We start from the raw sequence: 24,534 nt of genomic DNA on the forward strand, positions 1-24,534 counted from the left end.
CTGGAGAGAGCTGGGAATAGAAAAATCTGGGTGAAATGATCCTTTCCCTTGTGTCCAGCTTCCACGCCATGCTGCCCACATTGCTCCTTACAGCACTAGAAGGTCACACGCTGGGCAGTTTCCACATGTGCAGGCTGTAGATTTCCAGACCGCGTAAGTGACTGTGTACAAAGTTGAATAAGCAGAATAGAAAGCACAGCTTAGAATTAAAACCAAGAACCCCCCCCGATACTTTAAAAATAATTTTTGTTCTATGGCAAATTACAAATACCATTTGACTGCTTTTTAATATAATCCAGAACAACAAAAGTATGGCTATTTTTTTGTTTTGTTTTAATGAGAAACATCTAAGTTGTACATACCACAAACAGCTTCAAGTTTCTGTACCAACCCCCCATGGCCCAGCAGTTAAACAAAACCCGAAGCATCACTTTAAATGTGAAAAGTCTTATAAAATTAACTTACAAAAAGGTCCCTACAAAGTCTGTAGTTTGGCATTTACTGTACATTAGTCAAAAGCTCAAGCTAAAATCTGATTTTTTAAAAAAATCAATGTTTACATTATTCATACAGATTCAGCATTGTTAAAAAATATGCACAAATAACCACATCCATGCAATATAATTTCTTTAAAAATTTAAAGCAATATAAAAGAGCAGACCTAAGTACTGAACAGAAAGTTTTGGTTTATAACTTGTAGCTCAAGATGGCTAGCTGACTGGAGTAAAATTAACTCTGAACATTTTAAATATGATTGTTCCAATCAATCAGCCAAGGGTGCATGGGAATTTCTGAACCATTGCTAAGGCGGAATCTGCTTGCTTATTTCTAGAATATATATTATGTGGTGAACACTACTGTTCATTGACCATATTAGCTACAGTTTAAAAATGTTGTTTTACAAATAAATCAGAATTCACAAAGTGCTTGGCTCTTCAGGAAATTGCAGTTTCCAGAGATCCTGAAACCAATCAATTAGCATTGCCAAACTGCCCGGGGCAGCTGCTGCCCAGGTTCCCTGCCCTGGGTCCCGAGAGAGCCCTCTCTGGCCAAGTCCAGAAGGAGGTGTCCACAGCAGGTCCCTGGACTGTGCCAACGCTCAGAGTCACTCACAGGCTGGTCTGCGGCCGTGAGTTGGGCGCCTGAGTAAACAGGCTGGTGGTGGGGCGCTGCAGGCCGGCTGAGCCCTCTAGGTGGGGGGTGGCCCGTTGGTGTACCTCAGCATGGGGTAGAAGGACCTCGCAAAGTTGTTGGCCTGTGTGCAGCTGTAGTCCTCCTCGGAGGAGGGCAGCAGGCAGGCCAGGAGCAGGAGGAGCAGGAGCAGCAGCTGCAGGGGCAGCGCCGCCCTGAGCACGCGGCAGAGGAAGGAGCGCTGAGGCCGCGAGCCACGGGGCACCCTGTCAAGAGAGGCGGTGGAGAGCTGATCAGGAGGTTCCAGAAGCAAAACCCGCTCATGTTACCTGACCCCCTGCTTACGTAAGACATCCAGGACCTGAGATTAAAATGGGGCTAACCGCTGGGGTTCCGTTTTGTAAGAGAAGCCCAGCCCTTTCCAGATGAAAGAAAATGAGAAAATCAGGTTTCTACAAAGACCTTGATGGTGGCATTGGCAAGACTGGTGTGGTGGGAGTGTGGAACTGGGGGGGGGGGGGGGGGCCGCTACAGACACGAACAGGACGGGACAACGACTCATTGCTGTGACTGCAGAGCCCCGTTACCTGCTGTCTGTCTTGTTCTTGACTTTTGTAGTTCTCTCTGCTCCGAACTGCTGGATAAAAATAATCCAGTTAATGAGCTGAAGATAGTTTAGTCCTGTCCCTGATAAAACATGCTTCATTCTTAAATCACACACCTTCCTTAGGTCGGCTTCCTGACCAGCTTTTGAGCCTAGGGTAATACATTTGCGATTACACTCTAGGAGGAGAAATGATTGGGTTTGTTAAATGATCGAGATTTTCGTGTTCCAGTTTGTTGATCTGTTGTTAATGGAGAGATCAGGAAGCCCCTTCAACACCGCTAGAAGGGCTCTCAGCTTTCACAACCTACTAGAATCCCAGTGAAGAGCAGGGACTAGAAGACAGCTTTTGAGTTAGGTCTTTAAAAAGGGTACTGCAATTTTTTTTTAATCTTTGGAGTAAAGCTCCCTTCTGCCCAGCAGAGGCTGAAGCAGATCTGTGCTATCGTGAAATGCTGAGTGAGGCCTCGGAGTCCCAAGTTCCTGTCATCTCAGTAACTTAAAAATAACCAGTGTGGTTCTCACAGGAGAAAGGGGCTCTCACCTTTGCTTGGGGAGCTGGCACGGACGCTGCTGGAGGCTGGTCTCCAGAGTCTGCCTCGTCCAAGCCAGGCAGAGACGAGTCTGGGTTCTGGAATCCACATGCCAAGTGTTCAGTTCAGGGAAACAGAAGCTTCTAAACAGTCTCAAGGCCCCAAAATGTGCTTCCCGCAGACTCTCCTTTGCACTGCTCACCACTGCCCCCCAGCTCAAATCTTTCCTGAAGAGGGGGCTCTTCCTCTGCTCTCACCACTCCCACCCCCCACCCACTTTAACAGGGACTTTTTTCAGACAAAAGGGAATGTAAACACCACAAGGCCAACCATTTGCATGGAAACCCAGAGCACACACTGGGGGAGATGAGTTTAGCAGCAGCAAGAAAGAGAGACAGTTTCAGTTGACAGTGAGCTCACAGCAAGTGTCGATGTGATCACGTGGCCATCAAGACACTATGGTCTTGGCTGCACAGGAGGAACTACATACTCTAGAATGAAGGGGACAGGCCTGCCCGAAGTCTGGTGAGGCCACGGTTTGAGTATTCCCTTTGTTCTGAGTTGGATCACATTTTAAAGAGAAAAAAGTAGACAGATGAGAGGGTGGTCAGAAGACAGTGACCAGGACAATGAAAAGGACTTGAAACTGTCACATGAGGAGAGTGAAGGCTGGAGTCTGTTGGGCATGAAGGCAAGGCAGAAATGCTAGAGGGATCAGACTTGTTTTTCATAGCCCAGCCATGCTAATAGGTACTCTTGTTATCGCCCTTCTACAAAGGACAGACAGCATCAAAGAGCTTATGTGACTTTTTGAGGCCACGCAGCCAGAGGGGGCACGACTCGAGGCTCCACTCAGACCACTCCACTTGCTCACGGCCTCCCTCTGCTTTCCTGTTTGCATCGAATGTGACATCTTTATAGTTAAACGCCACAAGTGGACTCACCTGGTGTCCCTGCAAGGACATTAAGTCTTGGGACACTTGCTCGAGTAACTGTTTGAGTTTCTTCTCAATAACATGCACCTTCTCTTCAGCCTCAATATAGTCTTCTCCATGCCCCTTAATAAGAAGGCTGTTCGAGATCTCTTGTAAGGAGTTTACTTGAGGTTGACGTTCCACTAGCTCCTTTTCTAGTTGCTAAAAATAAAAAAGTGTGTGAAACAGTTGCTTACCCAAAGGGAAGCTAGTGTGGCCGCATGAGGCTTTCTCAGCACCAGGAAGGTCCCAGGATGAATGATGGGTGGCATTCCACTTCAGAACCTTCTACTTCTTGTATCTGCCTGTCTCTGTCCTTAAGCCTAACGTCATTTAGGGAGCAACTTGGTGACACCCTACTCCTATTTTTTATTCCTTCTCATTCTGGAGACCGCTGTGATGCTGGAGGAGTTAGAGGAAAAGTGAGGGGGGTGGTGTGAGAGACCAGGCCCTCACCCACCATGGCAGGACATCAAAGTCAGGGCAGATCTAAAGTGGATAAACTGGAACAGCAGCCTGAGCATACTATTCAGAAATACAGAGGTATCTGGTGAATCTGCTCGTATTGTCGAGGGTGGTTATCCTGCTCATTGTCCAATACAGTAGCCACCAGACAACACTGGCTGTTTAAATAAATTAAAAGAAAAAGCTCCGTTTCAGTTACAATAGCCACATTTCAGTGCTCAGTAGCTACCTGCAGCCAGCAGCTATATGGACAGCACAGACACAGAACATTTCCACCACTGCAGAAAGGTCTACTGAACAGTGCTGCTCCAGAGAGTGGGGCTTTACAAAGATTTTAGCATACAAACATATGTTTTAAGAACAACGACCAGCACTTTAAATTTAAAATACTTAAAATCGAGCCACATACAAATTTATGGATAAATATGTCATCTTGAGTTGATGTGAGAAGATATAGGCCTCATCTTGGCTTCCTAGTGAAATATAGGGAAAACCAACTACCCTCCAAGAAGTCAGACTGTTCCATAGTGGATATGGAAAACTCATACAACTCATCATGGCCATGGAGCAATGAGCACCGTATTTTCCTCCAACTGAGCCACATTCAAAGGGAAAAAACATTTCAAATGGACATAAGTTTCTCCGGATACTGCTAAACACTTTTGTCTCGAATTCCTGGGAGCCTTGAGGACTTTCTGCTCTTGGCCATGGCTCTTCATCCCTGGAAATCATTCTGCTTCAAAACTACAAAGGGATGCTCAGTAGACACCAACTGGAACAGGAGGGCAGAACAGCACACTGGCATTGTTGTTCCCAGAAACACCAGGTGAGGCTACCTGAGTACTGACTTCCTGGCAGGGGCCAGCGGTAGTGCAGAACTCCTTAGGAGGAAACTTACCATCAGTTGTTCCTGACACTCCAGGACAGCCTGGGGGTCTGCCTTTGGATCAGTGACATGAGCCTTCTGCCTCTGGCTTTCGGCACTCGCTAACCACAGTAGCAGATTTTGACTCAACTGGTGGAAGTCCTTAAAAAACAACACACATCACAGCATTGCCCTTTCTCCGAACTATGAAGGAAGGTGTGCTGGGAAGGAGCTTGCTATTTCTAGTCCATCATAGCCACTTGCTCTTCTAGTCTTACCCAGTGAATAAAAGGGCCAGATTTAAACTAAATGCCAGGGCCCCAAAAACAGGGAAAGGGGAAGGAGAGCGCATTTGGCACAGCCCCAGGAGGCATGCTGAATTTAGCCAAGGGAAAAGTGCTGGCAGAAAGGTGGGGCTTCAGAAGGCTCCACCGATATTTCACAGGGAGACCACGCAAATTACTCGACAAATCTGTCCGATTCAATGGTTCGGGAGACAGCCCAACAGGACAGGCTGTGGCCTGGGGACAGGGCTGCATGTGGCCTCGCAGCTGGGCTCAGAGGCAGACAGTGGTGTGGAGCTCACGTGTGCTGGGCATTTATTCTGTGTCAGGTGCTGGCCTGAGATCACACGCGCGTAGTCCTACAAAGAACCCTGTGAGGCAGGTAGGCACTCAAATGATTCCCACTTTTCCCATGAAGAAACTGAGGTCTGGAAGGTTCAATGATTTGCCCAGGTCACACAGCTAAGCTGTAGAGCTGGGTTAAAGTGCTCTTTGTTCCAGGGCCACGTCTCTTAATCACTCTGCTGTACAGCCTCCCTGGCAAAAGGACCGAGATGGGGTACGGTTGGGGTGGCGTCTCTGACCTACTGGAATGTTTGCTGGAACGCTTATACTAGGAGTGGGCCTGGGCGACCGTCAGGGCTCTGAGACAGCAGGCGGGCTTCTTTGGAGACAAATGGTAGAGCCCACATTTCCTAACACAAGCCATATTTGGCTGTGCCAAAGCAGCCTGAGGATGATAAAAATATCTGCTTCTCCCACCCACGTGGGCCTGGGCCTCGGGCACCAGCTGCGGCGGCGTACCTGGCACTGCATGAGCGACTGCCGTAAGCTGTCTCTCCAGCTCTCCACCGCGCCCTGTGCCGCGTCCCACTGCAGCCTCAGCTGGCCGACTCTCCCCTGGAGCTCTTTGGATTCGGTGCTCTCGGTTTGCAGAAATTCCTTGCTGTTCACATTGACAGACACCACTAAAGCCTTGTAGGTCTCAAAGGCTTTTAATATCTCCTACCGCAGAGGAAGAGACTGGGTTAGGCATTCTGAAAACAGAGATGTGGGGTTCATTTTGAACCTCGGGGGGAAATGGATCTTCCAGACACTTCTCCGAGCTGTGGCCACAGAAACAAGAGCAACGTCGCCTGTGACTGGCTGAGAAGCATCAAGTGAGGGAGCTGCCTGCCTTACAAGGTCAGTAAACTTGGCCAGCCGGCCAACCAGGCCTGAGAGCAAAGGCCTGTCTCCTGGCTGGCCACCTCAACCGGAGGTATGAATAGACCCTGCTGACCTCTGGTTGGCTTAATAACATTTCTGGACCAGATTAAAGCCTTCTAGATAAAGTATAGGTAGTTATCTGGCATTTGCCCCTAGACATCACAGAAGTGTTACTCCTTAAGATGAATGGTAACTCCTTATATATGAGTGCACACAGTAAAATGACAATAGAAAGATGAAGAGAGCCTGGATACTCCGAAACCCCTGCCCTGGGTCCTCTCGGGAGTTCAGGCTCATGCTTAGGGCACCCCCAACGTGCAGGGCTCAAACTGCCCCTCCCCTGCTCCCTGGACCATTCCAGTGGGGCAAGGGCTGATTGTGTGGGTGACAATTCCTTACTGTGTAGGGGGTGACCAGATCAGACCACCGAGTTCATCACTGGGTGACCTGGTCCTCCCCACCCCCAACACTCCAGCACCAGTCTTGGCTGAGACTGTGGCACACAGTTTGGAAAGGTGGTTTCAAGCTGCCTGACAGTGGCCACTAACACCCTCATAAGAGTCCAGAGGTGCCTCAGAAGCCAGGTCTTTCCAGTGCTGGGGATCTGAGCCACAACTCCCCAGTGCTGCTCTGGGCTTTGGGATCATTTGTAGGTAGTCTTCTGTAGGATAACAAAAATCTGAATCTGGGTCCTTGCCAGTGACAGAAGTGAAATGGAAGAGACTGACCTCTACCACACACAGTCTGCAAAGTTGCCACCAACACCACTAACAGATGTGACCCACTTGATTTGTATGCACGTTCTGAATTCCTCTTGCCCTCCACGCCTCCAGCTCACCTTCAGTTTCTTCACTCTGGGCTCCATTTCCTGCATATCCTTGGGAGGCTTTGCCATCTTTAATGTTTCTAGCTCTGCTTCAGTTTTTTTCAGACAAATGGAGATGTTACTGATATCAGAGTTAAGCTGCTGCAAGTTTTGTTTTATTCTGAGTTTATTGTGAAGTTCTTGTGCTTGAATCAGCTCCCATCGGTCAAAAGCACCTGGAATCAAAAGCCACCAATAAAAAGAAGCGACAATGCAAACAGACTTCTCTGCCTCCAGCTGGTTCAGTGTCGGGCTGATAAGCCCTGTAGGCGATGCCCCTTGCGAGAGGCTCAGGGTGTGGGCGTTATCATCTTCCCTGGGCTGTGGAATAGCTCATCTCCCCTGCTCTGGTTCAAGGCCCGTGCCACTCCACTCCCACGACGGCTGGAATGATGTGGGGCAGGGTAGGAGACCCAGCATGTTGCCAGCATGTGCTGTGGTCCCAGTTCAGCCTTTCAGTTCCTGCTGTTATCAGGGCGCTTTCTCCTTTGGTCTATGAATGATTAGCTTGACTTTAGACTCAGCTGAGTAACTACTTTTATAATCATGGAACTGGCCTAATGGGGAGACACATGACACAACTTTTTGATCACCATCCTCATGTCTGATACTTATATACAAGTGAAGTCATTAAAACACATACTTCAGCATATGAGGCTCATTTTGTCAACAGGATTTAAAAGTGAAAGTTTTGAAAGTAAACAGCCTCAGAATCTGTTTATAAACACAAGTCAGCTGATTCTGAGATCACACTGGCTGCCGTAGGGTCAGTGCAGCAGTCTGGGTCAATCCCTAATTAGTGTCCCCTCCAGCAATGACTTACAGTAAATGCCTAATCACCCCCAGTACCAGACTCCAGCTCCCTCCCCAACTGCCTAATTTTAAGCCTACCTGACTGCTGCCCGGGTCGACCAGCCAGTCCCTCGTCTTCCTGCTGCGGGCTGCCATTCAAGGCTTGTGGGCCTTCTTTGTCACCATCAGTGCCTGGAGATAAGAGCAGCTTTACCTAGAATGAGCCAATTTTTACGTTACCATCTAGAAATTTTAAAGGCTGTCTGCAGAGTATGTTGGTTCATATTAACAGGTCAGAATGAAGACACGGGGCCCTTTCTTTCGAGGAGTAACTTGCTCATGACACAGGGGGGCCTTAGTGTATTGGTTGCATTATAAGCAAGCAGAGTTAACAGAAATAACACCTCAGCAGAAGCCCAGGGAGGGGAAAGCAGGGGGGCGTCAATATTGGGAATAAAACGGCCTGACTGAATTTGCAGGCTTCCCAATGCTCCTCAAACAACCGTGTAAAGAGTTAAAAACAGTTGTTGGGCTTACTAGACTGTTATTGTGTTAGCTCCTTCCAATTTGCACATTTGTGTTTTACAAAATTTTAGTCATCCCCCCCAGTCACTCCGTGGCGCTGGTGGCATTATCACTAGGAATCGGAAACACAGAGGACGAATCCGCCTCCCAGGGTCATTCGTACCAAGTGTTTATCTTTCACTGCACATATTGACTCTTCTGTTATCGCTGAGCTGATTGGGCTATTATCTCAGGCCCTTCTAAAAATAAATGTATCGTTTCTAGAAAAGCCATGCTGTCTTTGGAGTGTGTCCATATGGCCTATTTGTGTGGAATGAAAAAAATAAAAAACGCTTTGGATCTGTGGTGACATGCCTGGTTTCAGACACAAAAAAAAGGGTTGAGCTTTTGAAACCAGCCAGGTGAGGGACACAAGCATAGTCACTGAGGAGGCCAAACCACACGACCCTGGAGGTATGGCAAAGGTGGCGTGCTGGGGTCCGCCCACCCATATTGTCAAGTCTTATTCCAGATCACAGAGGGACAGATTAAAGATGACAACTGCTTGCTGAGCGAGAGGAAGAGAGTCTGAATTGGGCATGGACAACCTATTATCAAATGACTCGGGTCTGACCATGAACAGGCAGAATCTTCTCTAATTATCTGGCAATAGTCACTCCTAGACACATAGTGCACTTTGAGGAGTAATCCATGATGCTTACACTGCTTCTGGTTTTTCTAAAAGATGACACTAAAAATGCTTGAGACATTGTAATTTCAACTTGCTCGTCACTAATTCTCTGTACTGAGAATGATCTGTGGCCAACATTTAATCCTAGGTTGGCTGCCCCCCAACAGCTGCATAGTCAGAGTATGCCAAGGACTCATGTTGCCTGAGGAAAACGTAACTAAGAAGGAAGAGTCACTGTTACAAACAACAACAACACGCCGTATACAGCAGTGATAATAATAATGACGATCACCACTTCTGAGGGCCTTCTTTATACCCATTAAGTCCTAACAACAATTATGTGAGGTAGGTTCCTCAGCTGAAGAAGGCTTACAGAGGCAAGGCGAAGTTTCTATGGCCCCAGACCAGTTTACAGTAGGGCTAGGAATCAAACACACATCTCCCACAGCACACTGTCAAATCATTCTGAAGATGAAGTCAGAATTTTCTGAATAGGATGTGTGGTCGAAAGGTAAACAGAACAAAGGTTTAGGGAGCTCAGGAGCAGCTCAGGAAAGCCAGCACTTCACTTCTCCACCGTTTGCACGGATGACTGACTCACCAGTAGTAACCACTGTCACATCACGTCAATACACACAAAGATGGTTTTTGGCCCCAAACCTATCTTTAACTCTAGTCAGTTTTGCCAGGGTTCTAATGAAGTAGGGACAGCTCGGCAAAGATATTGTCACTGTGGGAAAACCAACTCAAAATGTGACCGAGGAGTGAGCACATGCAATATACACCAAAATCTCTCTCTCTTGAAAACTTCTGATTATGACTGACACACTTGGGTTATATACTCCCAGTGGGGTGAAGACTTACATAGGCTGGTTTGTAAGGAGTGCTGGAATCGGAGGGGGTGGGTTGTACATTCCTATCACCTCCCATTTGTTTGTAGTGATGCTTGGGACAGGATGGACTGTCAGGAACATGCCATGAGTGGCCCTCAGAAATGGATTTACCTGAAACAAAAAATAGCAAGTGACAGTCCATTCTCTCCAACCAAAGGACTCATAGTCAGTTACACAAAAAAGGTCATGGGTAACATGGCGTCAGGTTATAGTATAACATGAGTTCTGCAGCTTTCCTTGCAAAGCATGCACATTTGCAAAATGTCAGTATGTCCCCGAAGGGAATGAAATGAGAGTCATGCAACTGAGCAGCACTGGGCCTTCACTAGATGGGTTCACGATGGAGCACAACAAACATGATTTGCTGCGGGATGAATGACATTTTGGAACTAGGGTCTCTAGTGGTGGGGACACTGGCAGCAAGGCTGGGTCTGGGGGCCAAGAGGACTGAAGGCCTGTCAGCAGTGAGGGGAAGTGTGAACATCAGGATGGACTTGGGGACCAAAGGGCCGCTCGTGGTTCTACCCCCCACTGCAGATGGGGACGGGCAGGGAGTAAAGATTAGAGCTGCGAGTCAAGGAAAGGAAGGTTTCTTCTCCTACGGCAAATGCAACAGCACCTCTACCCCCACCCACCCCTCCTCTTCCCAGGAAATCACCGTAAGCAAGGAAGTAGTTCCAAACCAAGCCACCATGAAGAAAGCTTGGCCCATGCCAAAGGACTCGAGTTAGATGGAGCGGGAATAAAACTAAAAAAAGGCACCATGAACAATTCCCTTCTGCACAGGCCTGAGGGGGAGGCGAGGGTTGGCGTCGAGACTGCTCTGGTCTGGGCGGGGCTTGGTAAGGAGCACGCGGGTATGTGTGAGTACGGCAGTGTAAATACACCATGACACGAGGACCAAGGCGCATGGTGTCCACAGAAGGCAGAGGTCAGACATGACATGGGAGCGAGGTTTAGGATGCAGTGTGCGCCACAGGGTGCTGCCATGTTGAGACACATGCACGGGCAAGGGCCTACCAGAAGACGCTTTCAAAGTTTTTGTGGTCATTTTAAGATATGCCTCAGGATTTTCAGGGATTTCTACATCTGAAAAAGAATAATGTCATTTTCCTCACTGCAGGCGTCTGGAGATGAATGGCCAAGTATTAAGTTAAAACAGTAGAAACATTGTCAGCTGGAAGGAGAAAAGTACCCTTTATCTGTTTTATTAAAAAGCTTTAAAAAACCAGATGGATTTTTTCAGCCAACTCCTCACTGTCGGAAGCAGTGGTGGGGAAGGGGACGTGCACACAGAGAACCAAGACACTCCATTTACTGATGCTCTGAAAACTCAACCGAAAGCCCACTGAGGAGCCTTCCAAACAGCCACACCATCAGGCAATAGCCTTAACGTCCCAATGGGACTTTCGTTTCTTTTTCCTTTCATTCTGCCTGTAATAGGAGTGAGTCAACTCTCAGGAGTCAAAAGTGGGCAGGACAGCACACAGGAGGCCACAGGAAGTCTGGGTCAGCCGCAAGTTGGACTTATGACCAGTGAGAGTTGGCCAGCTTGCTAAGGTGCTAAAAATACAGCCAAATGGGTCAATTTCAAGGGCTCTGGAAACCCGGCCATTACCTGACAGCGCACTGTAGTATGGACCCTCCTCGTCTTCTTCGTGAGAGGACGAGCCCCCTACGTCGCCTGTGTGATCCCACTCCAGAGGGATGGAGTCCACACTGACAGGGGTCTCACAGCCAGACCGCTCAGGCCCTGGTGCTGGGGGCACCAGATGACAAAGAGACTGAGGAGATGAGGGCTCCTCGCTCACTCCCCTTTTACGCCAAGAGTCAGTCTGGATCTCTCTGGGGTCTTCCATGTCCGTTTCATTCTCAGAGGCCTCCTTTTCGTCTTCCAGGCCCTAAAGCGGGAGGATCCAGTTTTCAGAATTAACCAAATCCCAGGCTATTGCAGTTACTAGCAGCGTGAGAAGGCGGCCCGTCCAGCAGTTCCTGAAATGGCCACTGTCAGCATTTCTGAGGCAGCTTTAAGCAGAATCAGCTCCCCAGGCCTGTCTGTGTTATTCCAGTTTACACTATCTAGCGTGGGGCCTAGAATCTGTATTTCCCAAAATTTCCACCTTCTTTCTTAGAAAAGATCTGAAATTTGATAATCTAAGTTACACCTTAGAAGATAAGGAAATGGAGGCCAAAGTTTCATTGATGGTTAATGGTAGCTTCCTCCAAGATTCAGGAGATTAAAATTAAAAAAAAATTTTTAAGGCCATTAGAGTATTCTGGATAAGATTCACAACTTCAAGGGCCACATGTACCAGGTTCTTTCTTTCTTATCCCCCAATCTTATTGTTCAGAATACAGAATCTCACTCACCCTGTGTTATAATGATTCTAACAAAAATGACTAAACTGCTCTATTAAAAATGAGAGAATTGTAAGGTAATTTTTGAGGTTACGTCTGATAAAGAATTATGTTTGAAGTTGGCCAGTTGGAGACACAAAAGAAGAAAAGGTGGCCAGTTGTGTTGGTCAATGGTCATCATTAAAGCTTCTGTCACAAAGGCAGTAAGTGACTTTGAATAATGGCCTTAACTCCACCTGAACATCCCAAAAGATCCCTCTGCCAAGGGAAACATCACAGTTGCTTTCGAAAGTTGGTGCTTTTGGCATGTCAACAGTGAGACCAAAGCACCAGAAAGGCACAAATATTAAAAGCTTGCAGACACTGAGGCAAAGGCCAGTAGAGTCCCAAGTTGCTACTGTTAGCAAACTGGAACAGTTATCCTCACAGGGAAAACAGGTAAGAGAAGCAAGAACTTTCAGAAGTGCCACGCTTTCCACTGGGAAATGGGAGCTTGTAAGTAATTGTGGCTCTATATTAAAAGGAGTGGAAATAAAATTTTTCAACATAGTTTTTTTTTTTTTTGAGGAAGATTAGCCCTGAGCCAGCATCTGCCACCAATCCTCCACTTTTGGCTGAGGAAGACTGGCCCTGAGCTAACATCCGTGCCCATCTTCCTCTACTTTATGTGTGGGACGCCTACCACAGCATGGCTTGCCAAGCAGTGCGGAAGTCCACATCAGGATGTGAACCAGTGAACCCCGTGTGAACTTAACTGCTGCGCCACTGGGCCAGCCCATCAACGTAGCTTTTTTACCATAAAATAAAATCATGGTTAGCCATTACACAGTAAGTTTCCCAATTCCTTAAAAATTTGCCCAGACGTCAGCTTTGAGTGGCCCAGAAGCCCTCTGTTGGGGGCAGTGCCCTTACCGGAGCGTGGGAGGTCAGCCGCCGGTGGAAGCGGGAGACTCGGCCGAACACCTCCTGACAGTACCGGTGGAGCTCCTCCACCTCGTCTTCGATCAGCACGGCGTCCAGGGGCTCACTCTTCTGAATGAGCTGCTCCCCAAAAACAATGAGCTGATCAATCTTGTTGGTATTCAACGTGATTTCCTGTTGGAAACCCTATTTAGAATATGAGAAAGAAAAGATTTCAAAGAAAGAAAAATTCTGCGAGGACCCAGTGTCTGTCTCTTTGAACAGGGCCACAGAAAAAGCATCAGAACGTCATTGCTATTTTGTTCCTTCACTGAGTACTCCAGCTTCATCAATTTTTAACAAAGTGACAATAAAGATTTAATAATTTAAAACAAGTGTACCTATTTTTTCCTCCCCCTTTGAGGCACTGACTTTTCCAATTAAATTAATTCTAAAAGTTTGACATGGATGGACCTTTACTGTTACTGGGTCTGAAGGAGAGACCTTGTCTTACTGACGCTTGGTGGAAACAGAAAATCGCCCATAAGTCACCAACGGGCATTTGCTTCTGCTGACGCAATAATAGTGTGCATTGGTGCCATTCTATTAGGGAAGGTGCATTTCTATTTTTCAACATCTTGTAAGACCTAGCCAAGGAGGGGAACAATAGTGAGACTAACGTGTAATACGGGCAGACCTCGCTTGATCGCACTCCACAGATGCTAGGTTTTTTACAAGACCCTCCACCAGCAAAACGATTATGATTCGCTGGCCGCTCAGATGATGGTTAGCATTTTTTAGCAATAAAGTAGTTTTCAATTAAGGTATGTACATTGTTTTTTAGACATATGCTATTGCACCCTTAACAGACTACAGTATAGTGTAAAGGTTAAGTTTTATAGATACTAGGAAACCGAAAAATTCATGTGACTCGCTTTATCGCTACATTCGCTTTATTGCAGTGGTCTGGAACCGAACCCGCAATATCTCTGAGGTATGCCTGCACAGATATTTGTAACAGTGGGAGAGCAGAAGATATCTGTTCTTGGGCCCACTCTTGATACAGGTTCTCCTCCTGTTACACCCCACATGTTGCACTCAGACTCAAGTGCTGGAGAAGCAGCATCTTTGGAAGTTCTGTATGGAACCCAAAGGGCGTTCTCCCCGTAGATGATTATAAATGACAAAGAGAATAAAGGGCCTCATTCCAATGACCCCTGGCCGTAAGGAAGAGTATCCTGGCTTGTGATAACTCAGCAGTACTCAGGTGGATGCAGTCTGGCTGCTGTAACAATTCTGGAACCTGCTCTCAAGGTATCAGGTGACATTTGTACTTGGCCAGCTCTCCTCTGCAAAGGTGCACTCTTTTAAGAGCAGCTAAGGAAGCAGGCCTCACGTTCAGCTGGCGCATCTTGTCGTCGGCGTCGCTCTCCGAGAAGTGCTCCACGTTGGTCAGCTGCAGGTCCATCTCCGTGAGCCACACCAGAATGCTCTCCCTGGTCCCCTCGAATTCTTCCCTTTGGTTGGTGAAATGCTGTGACAGGAGAAGAACATCACATGTTTGTGTTGATGGCAGAATGAGAGTTCACTTAGGCAGCAAGGCAAGGGTGCCCGGCGTACTCAGAGAAACCTGCCTCTGGGTACCCGGGGGGCCCACAAGGCCTTCAGGGGGCCAGTGTGGGGTCAGGAGCCTGGGTCTGGTCCTGGCTGTGTGATATCAAACGAGCCCCCCACCTTCTCCCAGCCTCAGCACCTTCACTGGCAAATGAGGGTGTGGGAATGTTGACTACGATCAGCATTTGCAATTTCATAATTCTCTAAGCTTGTGATTTTCCCCAACCTATCCTTTGAGGAGCCCCTCCAAGTCCAGGCCAGGCACCTTGCCTGTTTTCACCTGTCAGCCTCTGGGGGTTGACAGAAGGATTTACAAGCCTCATGCTGGAAAAGTACTGCTCTCAGGGCTGAGCCTGGACTCATGCCCCATTAGCCTTCACTGACGTAACCCTGAGTGTGTCTCCTCAGAGAAAGAAGACCCAGATTTACCACCTCCAACTAAGGATGCCTCTCGGGTTACCGCCTCATAGATGGGCAGCCGATGCTCACACAGAGCCTTCAGTGCCCAATGATGGCTTAGACTGGTCAGAGTCACATCAGCGGGAGATAAAGAAGTCAGTGCAAGAGGGGTGTCTGAAAAGTTAGCCAATTTCTTCCCGAGAGGGTTAAAAAAAAAGTCTAGATTCTCATCTTCTTAGAATGGTTTCAAGAGCATTCTGCTCTGAGAACAGAATACAGGGATTAAAATTACTTCCTGCAGCCACAGCCCACACCGGTCTCGTCAGTTACACCTGGACTCACAAAGGATGACATACCACGCCTTCTGAATTACAGAAATTTAAGGGGAATGTTTACATTCAAAAATTGAATCCAACTTTTGAGGTTAGTCAGCGTGCCCCGAAATTCAGAGGATAATCACTCTCCCCAACCCCCACAATGCAGAGGGGGCTCTGTCCGCATCCCTCAGAGTGTAAGAACCCACGGGACACACAGAAGCGGGCAGATGGGCGAAGCGGGCCTCTCTCCAGGCTGAGAGGGGCCTTCGCCAGACCCATGGATGGCAGCGCCCCAGACTCTGGGGACAGTCTGTGAGCCAGCGTGCACACTGTCAGGGGTTACAGGAGCGGAAAGAAGAGGCGTGTTGGATAACACAAATCACATAAACAGGCTCTGCCTAAGAAGCCTGTTCTTCAGCAAATAACCTCTTTAAGGAAGTGAACGCTGGCAGCTTTGGGCTTAAACAAGGGGAGACTGTGTTGGAAGGATGTTAAAACAGCTTAGGCCTTAAACGAAATCTTCTGCCTGTTGCTTTGTTACAAGCCTGATGTGGCAGATGGCTTCCCCCTGAAAATCTACAAACAACCCGAGTGCCGTAGAGAAGGTTACTCTGAGTCTGCGCAGCACAGCCGTGACCCGCTTCTGGAGGCTGTCCCAGCGCCGGTTGCCCTCATGGACCATCTGCTTCAGTTTGCTGGCCGTGTCGGTGCGGTTCTCCCGGGCCAGCCGCCGGTACTGCTTGTTGATGAGCTCCAGCTGAGTGAGCCGCTCGTGGATCTGCCGCTGGAAGGCCTGTGTCACAGAGGAGCCCATCCGTGCCACAGCACAGAAAGTGCCGGGACACCCCCCTCCAGACCCCAGATGACCTGACTCATAGTGGTTAATCCCCAAACTGAAAAGGCATCAGAGGGCATACTTCACTGTTCTGATGCTAAAGCTAAAGGCTTCCAAGTTCAGTGCATGGCAGCTGCATAATCGGCAATGTCTTGCAAAGCTGCCCAAGTAGCTGATGGTGGGTTATGGATTGGGTGGCCCGGGCCAGTAAGGGGGGAAGCCCGCCACTTAGAGGAGTCATTTTAGCCGCTCCTGACCCCGCCGCGGGCTTGGTTATCAGGAGCCCTGGGCTGGAGGGGGTCATTACCTCAAACCTCTTCAGCTCTTCTTTGGCATTTGTGTACAGCACCTCTGAGGAATTCGGGTAGGCCGCTGTCCTCTCGGCCGGCTTGAGCCAGTCCTCAAAGCGGGAGTAATCATCTAAAAACTTCTGCCACAGGCGCCACGTCTCCTCAATTCTGACAGGAGGAAAGCAACGAAATACAAGCCACCCGTTTCCACCATGAGCTTTCACACCTCCTTTCTCACTTAACCGGTCCTGTTCCCAACTCCCCTTGCACCGTCCCTGTTCGAGGGCAGAGACTCCACTAGACTTCGAGCAAATAACCAGCAACGTCACTCCTTGCTCAGGACACCTTCTGTCTGGGAGCGCCAGCGCCTCAGAGCTCCTGCCTCACAGAGACAAACAGGAGACAGGGCTTCCTCTGTGACTTTACAGCTGGGGACAGAGTACAGTCGCCAGCCATGGTTACAGCCCAAGACACAGGCGAGCTGAGGAAAGACATGACCCAGTTAGATTGTTCTGGAATCATTCACTTAATAAGCACTAGTCACACTTACTGAGCCTTCCCTGCTAAGACCCGGCACATTTCAAAGTGAAGGGAACAGAACACAGTTACTGTACTTTCGGTCAGAAGGGTGCACTGAGTTGGCCACATTTAAAATGTTTAGGGGCAGCTCAGTTCTTACTTCATTCGCCGCTCCATTGACATGGCGCAAATGTTCCTCCAGCGTCTGTCCAGGCTTCTGGTAGTCTGCTGGATGGAGTCACACTCGGTCTCGTTGGCACAGGCATCGGAGTCGTGCAGTAGGACATCACAGATGTTAAACACGGACTCCACCCCCGCACTGTGTTGCTCAATGTCTCGCTGCAGGTCCTACATTACAACAGAGTAGGAAGCACCTTAAGATGGTGGTCAAAGGATCTCTACCCACACCCTCATCTTCCAGCCCAGGGGGCACAGTCCTGGGTGGATTTCTACCTTGGAAGCAGAAACACAAACCGGTTCCCTCTCATCTTTGTGCAGCCATTGCACTGGAGCAGCTGACACAAAGCCTAACAAGTCAGGCAACAACTGGGATTTCTTTGTCACACTGACTATGTGAGGAGTGGGAGTAGTGGGGGATACCCTCCCCTGAGATCCCACCGCCCCACAGATGGAGGGGAGGCATCGGATCCACTCCACACCACTCGACCCCAAGGGCCTCCAATTTAGACTTGGCTTTGGGGAGGTCTTCCATGGAAAACTGACTGAGTCTCTTCAGTAGGACCGAAGACTTCAGCAGCAGCAGATCTTCACCTTTTATGGGTCATAGAATTCTTAAATCTACTAAGACTTTTGTGCTACCTTTACCGCCCCCCCCGCCCCAAATAATGCGTGCGGCTGTATGCTCCACAGCCTCCCCGTGAGCCCATCCTGGGGCTCAACAGGCCCAAGGGGAGAATTTGGGGGTAGAGACTCTGCTCCCCCCATCTGATGGGGTCCAGCCAAGGCTTAGCTCTGAGAGGGGAACCTTGTTCTCTGATGGCGACAGTGATGCAGTTCCCTGATTCAGGAGGAAGAACATTCATGAAGAGAAAATGCATGGAGAATAACCATGGCACTGCCCGTTATCACCCAGATCCTTCTGCCCAACACGCGTGGGCCGGGAGGGAGACGCGAGGAGGCTGCATGGCACTGCGGACGAGCTAGGCTTCTCCTGATAGCTGAATTCTGAGGAAGGTGACATGAGACTGCCCCCACTAATCTTAGCATCCGAGTTACTTTGTGAGATAGCAAAGACGAAGCCCAGTTCTAAGTTAAATACGGCACTGTTAACTATATTAAAGTTCCCTGGCTTTCACAAAGTTCAGTTTATAGGAGGGACAATTTTATACACAGTCCCTGCCGCTGTCTACAGGAAGGCAGCATGAAGTTCATCACGGGTCACCTCAATATTTAATAATTTTGGACATTACTATTGTATTACTAGATAAGACTAATATTTTCTTTCTTTTCTCCTGATGAATGCACGGTCCGGATCATTCTGTGTCCGAGTGGATATGAAAGAATAAAATGCTAACACTCCAACTGAATTTTAAATCAGGCAGTTCTTAACATAGATCCTAACTGATAAAAAAGAGCACCTCAAAGTTATATTCAGAAGAAAGGTGTTTCCCACTTGCCACCTTGTGTGCCCTGTGAAAAGAGATGCGCAGGGTGACTTTGTAAGCTCTTCAGTTGAGGACAAATGCCTGAAATGCTGCAGTGGGGGACGCCTCCCTAGGGTCAATGTGAGGACTAGCTTTACAATTATTAGGTTTAAATAGAATTCCAGTTTTAAAATTCTTAATGGTTCACAGAATTGCCATGGGCTTTCCTAAAACTTACTGGCATTGATAAATATCCCTTTTAACTTTGTTAACAAATAAGGAATTCTAACACTGGTGCTAAATGAGTAACACTGACCATTTTCACTGATAAATGGTACCTGCCCCTGACCTCACACGGTGGGGTTGGGTGGGATCTGGTTGAAAAGCACGGAGGAAGTCTCGTCTATGGATAAACATGAATGCCATGCATTTTAACAGACTCTCTGCAGTCACTTTACATTATTGATTCAGCTTATAGTGAGTGAAACGGCTACAGAAAACTGATTAATACGCAGGGTGAATGGTGGCAGCGAATGAGCTCCATGATAGTTTATAAGAGACGACCGACATCTTGGGAAAAAAGAAGTCCCAACATTTTCACAATTTCCAAAACAAATTTCTAAAGCACCACAGAATGGCCTGCTGATATTGTAGTGTGAACCAGTTAGTTACCTTGTAAAATATCAAATAAAGTGGTAGACCTACTCGAAAATGCAAACCATTTAAATGCTAGACAGGTGACACTTTGCAAACTGAAATAATCCTGCCACAGGTCTCCACTGAGGCCCGAGTTTGTACAATAATTAGATTTCAAGAACTGTCCAAATGCAGAGAAGAGCCAGACTTAAGAAACAACAGGACAATGTGAAGGCGTCTGCCGGCGGCTCTGCAAATGGGCTCCTGTCCGTTTCATTTTTCTGGTCCTGCGTGGGGGACACAGAGCACTGAAGCTGAGTAAGAGCTGGGGTGGGGAGCGAGAGGAGACGGGGGTGACATGAAACTAGAGCTAAGAAGGCAGCCAGGAGGAATGACAATACAGAACGAGCTAGAAGAATAAGGTAAAGGGGGGAAGGAGAAAACCAGGCAGAGGGCAGAAAATTGCACGTGGTGGGGCGCCGGTGGTGGCTCCAGAATGTCTCTGTGAGAGGGGTTGGGGGTGACAAGTCTGGGTGGTCTTGGGGAGTGATTTAGGGGGGCTGGCATGAAGCTGAGTTGGGCCACTGGGGAGGGGACTATTGGTAATTACAGAACCACCTCCCCACACCACCACCTGGCACCCCTCAGGGAACCAGGAAACCAAAGAAAACAGGAGCAAGGTGCTGAAGACTCACGGAAAGTGGTTCACAGTGTAAAATGTCACAAAGGTTGCTACCACTTCCTTTGCATTTTGAAGATGATATATTCTCCAGAAATCACAATACACCCTTATCATCTAAGGAGTTTCACATAAAAGAGAAACAAAAAAGGAGTCTTCTAAGGTCTGACCTCGGCCCCACGGCCCCAGGGACATCACAGTGAGGATCCAGGCACATTGCGGCTCTTTACCCCTCTTGGGGGCTGAGGGCTTTTGCAGGAAGCAATACTAGCCCAAGCTTTCAGGTCTTATTTCCAGAAGTAATCACGTAATTTACTATATTTAACTAGTGATAGAAACACGGGTAAGGTTTTTTGAAATGGCCCATACATAATTCTCTTTTGTGACACATTCCTGTTTTTGATGGAGCATTTAAGGTCTAGGCCTAGTATGATTTTTTAAAACAAAATGCTAAAAGTTTCCTTTTAGTATATCTGTGGTAGACAGAATATTGGCCCCTCCAAAGATCTCCATGTCCTTATTCCCAAAACCTGTGAATACGTTAGGTTACACGGCAAAGGAGAATTAGGATTGCTAACCAGCTGACCTGAAAACAGGAAGATTATCCTGGACCATCTGAGCGAGCCCAATGTAATCCCAAGGGTCCTTAAAAGTGGAAGAGGGGTGGGACCAGCCCGGTGGCACAGCAGTTAAGTGTGCATGTTCTGCTTCGGCAGCCCGAGGTTCGCCGGTTCGGATCCCGGGTGTGGACATGGCACCACTTGGCAGGCCATGCTGTGGTAGGCGTCCCACATATAAAGTGGAGGAAGATGGGCATGGATGTGAGCTCAGGGCCAGTCTTCCTCAGCAAAAAGAGGAGGATTGGCAGCAGATGTTAGTTCAGGGCTAATCTTCCTCAAAAAAAAAAAACAAAGAATTCCATGATGGTGATTCTGAATTCTATAAAGAGGGAAGCTGCAAATGAACCAGACTGAAATGCTGCACCATTTCAGTACAGGAAGAAACAAGGCCAAGGGGATGGCAGCTGCTCCAAATTGTACACTTTTGAGAATAAACTGTCTACAATTTAATGATGTTTTGTCACCCTTCAGGTTTATAAAATGTTAATACACATTATTATCCCCTGCCAAATTGAGCCAGTTATTCTTTAAGAAGAAAAATATTGTCAGCTTCTGTATTATTTACCTGAAAAAACTCACCACTCAGGGTAAATGGTTATTTGCAAGGCCTTGTCTATAAAGAGACTATTCAAGAAATTCACCCTAGTGGATCAAACTTGTAAATAAAGCTGATAATGTTCAGTAGCTGTGAGTCCACTGAGAAGGGCATTACAATCTCTGCAGTGTCCATTAACATGGTACTTATATCGATATTCATTTCTCCACAAAGCAAAGACAGAATTTAGATGACCTCAATGAAAAAGACATACTTAAATTTCTGAGGCTAAGTGGAAAAACCAGTATTTTTACCTAACAGCATTGCTAAATCATACCAATTTGAAAATAAGAGAATAGGCATCGTTTAAACAGTAATTGTAATAGATTGAATAAAGATCTAAGTCGAGAGTACTATCAGCTACTTAGCTCTATTTCATGGTAGCATGAAATGTCACTTGTTACCATTAAAGGGAATGACCTGAACTCAAGAGAATTTATCATCAACGGGTGGCCTTGATGATAATCTCATGGAAAAGGTTCAGCCCCGGATTCTGTCTCCAAGCAGCTGTGATACGTGGGCAAATCTCTGCAGTGTGTCAACAGACAGCAAACACCAAGGCTTTGGAGGAAATGCGAAGAAAACAGACACAAGTCTAAGAACCTGATGGCAACAGTATTGCTTAAATGGTCAAAACAGAATCTGCTCACAGGTCTGAGGAAAACAGAGGTGATGGAAAGCTCCTGAAAGAGTAACATAAACATAATATTTTAGAAATAAAGACAAGTTTAGGCACTGCATTTGAGAATGAGCACGTGAATGTGAGCCCACAGAGGGCAGGAAAGTGGATTTGGTAAGACAGTGATATCAAAGAGCATGCCCACGTCAGTGCAGTGATAAACACTGGCGGGACTCAGTGGTCTGCAAATGGCGGAATTCCCAGGTTGGCTCAGAGGGTGCATAACCGGTGACAGAAATGCCCAGAGCATTGCAGGAGAAACTTCCTAAGCTATCAGTCCAAGCACGCTCCTATTACACCTTGTTTTAATTTTTTTAAAGCTCTATCAGACACACCGAGTGTTGTCCCATGAAAACCTTCCTTGGTTAGAAAAACTATTTTTCTTTCAATTTATTGCCTTCTAAAACTCTATCAACAAAAACAACAAAACAAAGATCCAAGTTAAAAAAATAACAAATAAGAAAACCTCATTTACCACTAAGATTAAGGTCTGCATCTTAACCATTGTTCAAGGTATTTCACAAAGAGCTATGTGAATGGTGGCGGAGATGGGTACTCAAAAGACGGAGACCTCACACACGCAAGAACACGGACCGGTGATCAGCTTTCTCTGGAAAAAACAAGCCCGTATTATGAAATGTGAGCACACTTAAATTCACAGCCAATACAGGGAAGGTTCGAGTTAGCAGGTATTGTAGACACCTACACCCTTACAAAAGCTCATCGCCCATTCCCCCACCTGCTGCTCAGCGAGCCTCTTCTGGATCTCTTGATCATCACAGACGTCATAAACCACGGGCTTAGAGAGCTCAGACTCAATCCGAGCCAACCAGGTGCGAAGGTTGCTCATGTTTTTGTCTAACTGCTGAATAAAAGCAAAGGTCTCCTTCAGCTTCTTCACCCTAAACATATTTGTAGGAAAAAAAGAGGTGGAAAACAAAAGCACAATGTTTAGTGGGGAGAAGAATGCACGGACGAGGGTGTCGGAGGGTGAAAAGGAATCCACATCGGTTATTGATTTTACAGCAGAACAACACTCACATTACCAGATAGTTTTCACAGAATTATGTGACACTTTCCAAAACTGCTGTTCCAGCTGATTTTCAAATCGACTGAGTTAACCCACCCATGCAAATATGAAGTCCTACTATTCCCAGAGTGAGACCCCTGAGACCCAGTCCATCTTACTGGGGCTGCAGAGGAGACGGGAGGTGCTTTCTCTCTTTCTAGGTTAACTTCCGTCCATCTTCTGTCTTGGGGATGCCCAATGATCAAAGCAGCCAGGACCTTCCCTGACGGGTTAAGATCACACACCTGCTTCACTTGGTGGTATCTGGCCCATGCTGCCTCTCATGGGACCCTCCTCTTGAGCAAGCAGAGAACGTGTGTCAAACCCACCCCGTCCAGTCCGAGGGGTTGAGGGTGCCGCACGCAGAGAACCAGCCCATTACGGGGCAGCTGTGTCAGCCAAAAAGGGAGGGGGCTCAGAGAGAGGCTGCAAGCACAGTTCTGACTCCACCTCCCTCACCGACCAGCCAGACTCGGCGGGAGTCACTGTATTTCGTGAGCTGGCTGGCACGTCCACGTAGTTGAGGGGAAATGACGCAGCTGCTGAGGGAAAACGATCTTCTGATAGATCCTGAAGTAAAATGCTTGCATAAACTGCTTCCACAAAAGTCCTAAAGTAGAGCTTATTCCAGTGATCTGTGGGACTTTTAGTGAATCCCAGAGATATGAAGTGATGGCTACAATGGAAAGTTCCCATTTATCAAAACTCATGTTGCAAGGTGCCGTCAGAACTGCATCCCACGGCGCTAGCAAGAGAAATCAGGGCACTGACCCTAACTCGGAGGATGCGCACTCCTCGCCACCGTCATCTCTTCTGTGACTGCCTGTGAACAGCTTCCTACCGTCCGCCATGCCCTCCTGTCTGCCTTTGGTTCTATAGCCAAAGCGTACATTCCAGGCGGCAAGACTGATCCACGTTCAAACCCTTCCACAGTCCTCACTCCGCCCTGACGTACTGGTTTAACCTCTGACCTTACAGGTCCTCAAGAGGACAGTGGCCTCTCCGCCTCCACCCCTGCACTCTGCAAAGTAGCTCCTCCTCCCTTTTCCTGGGGCTTCTTCCACTGCTCACTGAGGCACCAGGGGCCCCTTGCCCACGTGCTCCTGTGGCACCCAGGCCCACCCCTCATTCACTGTGCATCCATCACGACAGAGCCCACACTGGCCAGGCTGCACAGGGCTGCTCCCTCTGCACGTACGGCACCTCCCACACTGCCTGGGGGGCAGGAGGTATCAACAAACATTGGTTGAATGAATAAATGTGTATAAGACTTCCACTACAAGCTATTATTTAAGTAGACCACAGAGTTGTGTGTGCTTTTTTTACTTTTTAAATTTCTTTTTGCATCCTACAGTAGATCAAATCAACTCTGGGGACTGACTTCTAGTTTTAGCTCTATTACCAGCTAGTTTTATGATTTAGGGAAAGTCCTTTTCCCTTAGCCCCCTCATCTCTAGTAGGCCTCTGAGGTCCCTCAAGCTTCAGGGGCGTGGTAGCATCCGGGCGACATTCAGGTCAGAGCTCTGGATGCAGGCAGACTGCGTCTAAGCCCCATTGCACCATCCCCGCAAGGAACCTAACCTTCCTACGTCCCTGTTTCCTCATTATCT

At 47.7% G+C, this 24,534-nt stretch overlaps 1 protein-coding gene across 1 annotated transcript in view; it reads right to left on the reverse strand.

Moving 5' to 3' along the window:
- Window positions 1–316: 316 nt before the first annotated feature.
- Window positions 317–24,534, reverse strand: part of LOC124233787 (nesprin-2-like) — a 298,013-nt gene continuing 273,795 nt past the window's right edge. The window contains exons 100-116 of the mRNA XM_046650989.1: window positions 22,595–22,757; window positions 17,203–17,390; window positions 16,541–16,691; window positions 16,009–16,191; window positions 14,465–14,602; window positions 13,081–13,275; window positions 11,429–11,711; window positions 10,831–10,899; window positions 9,782–9,921; window positions 7,822–7,936; window positions 6,904–7,106; window positions 5,661–5,861; window positions 4,606–4,734; window positions 3,213–3,404; window positions 2,280–2,366; window positions 1,719–1,765; window positions 317–1,397 (exon numbers count right to left, since the gene is read on the reverse strand). Of these exons, the coding sequence (XP_046506945.1) occupies window positions 1,190–1,397; window positions 1,719–1,765; window positions 2,280–2,366; window positions 3,213–3,404; window positions 4,606–4,734; window positions 5,661–5,861; window positions 6,904–7,106; window positions 7,822–7,936; window positions 9,782–9,921; window positions 10,831–10,899; window positions 11,429–11,711; window positions 13,081–13,275; window positions 14,465–14,602; window positions 16,009–16,191; window positions 16,541–16,691; window positions 17,203–17,390; window positions 22,595–22,757 (2,692 nt within the window). The 3' untranslated portion in view covers window positions 317–1,189. The remainder of the gene's footprint in view (window positions 1,398–1,718; window positions 1,766–2,279; window positions 2,367–3,212; window positions 3,405–4,605; window positions 4,735–5,660; window positions 5,862–6,903; window positions 7,107–7,821; window positions 7,937–9,781; window positions 9,922–10,830; window positions 10,900–11,428; window positions 11,712–13,080; window positions 13,276–14,464; window positions 14,603–16,008; window positions 16,192–16,540; window positions 16,692–17,202; window positions 17,391–22,594; window positions 22,758–24,534) is intronic.

This window comes from Equus quagga, unplaced genomic scaffold (assembly GCF_021613505.1).
Source record: "Equus quagga isolate Etosha38 unplaced genomic scaffold, UCLA_HA_Equagga_1.0 226_RagTag, whole genome shotgun sequence".
Lineage (NCBI taxonomy): Eukaryota > Metazoa > Chordata > Mammalia > Perissodactyla > Equidae > Equus > Equus quagga.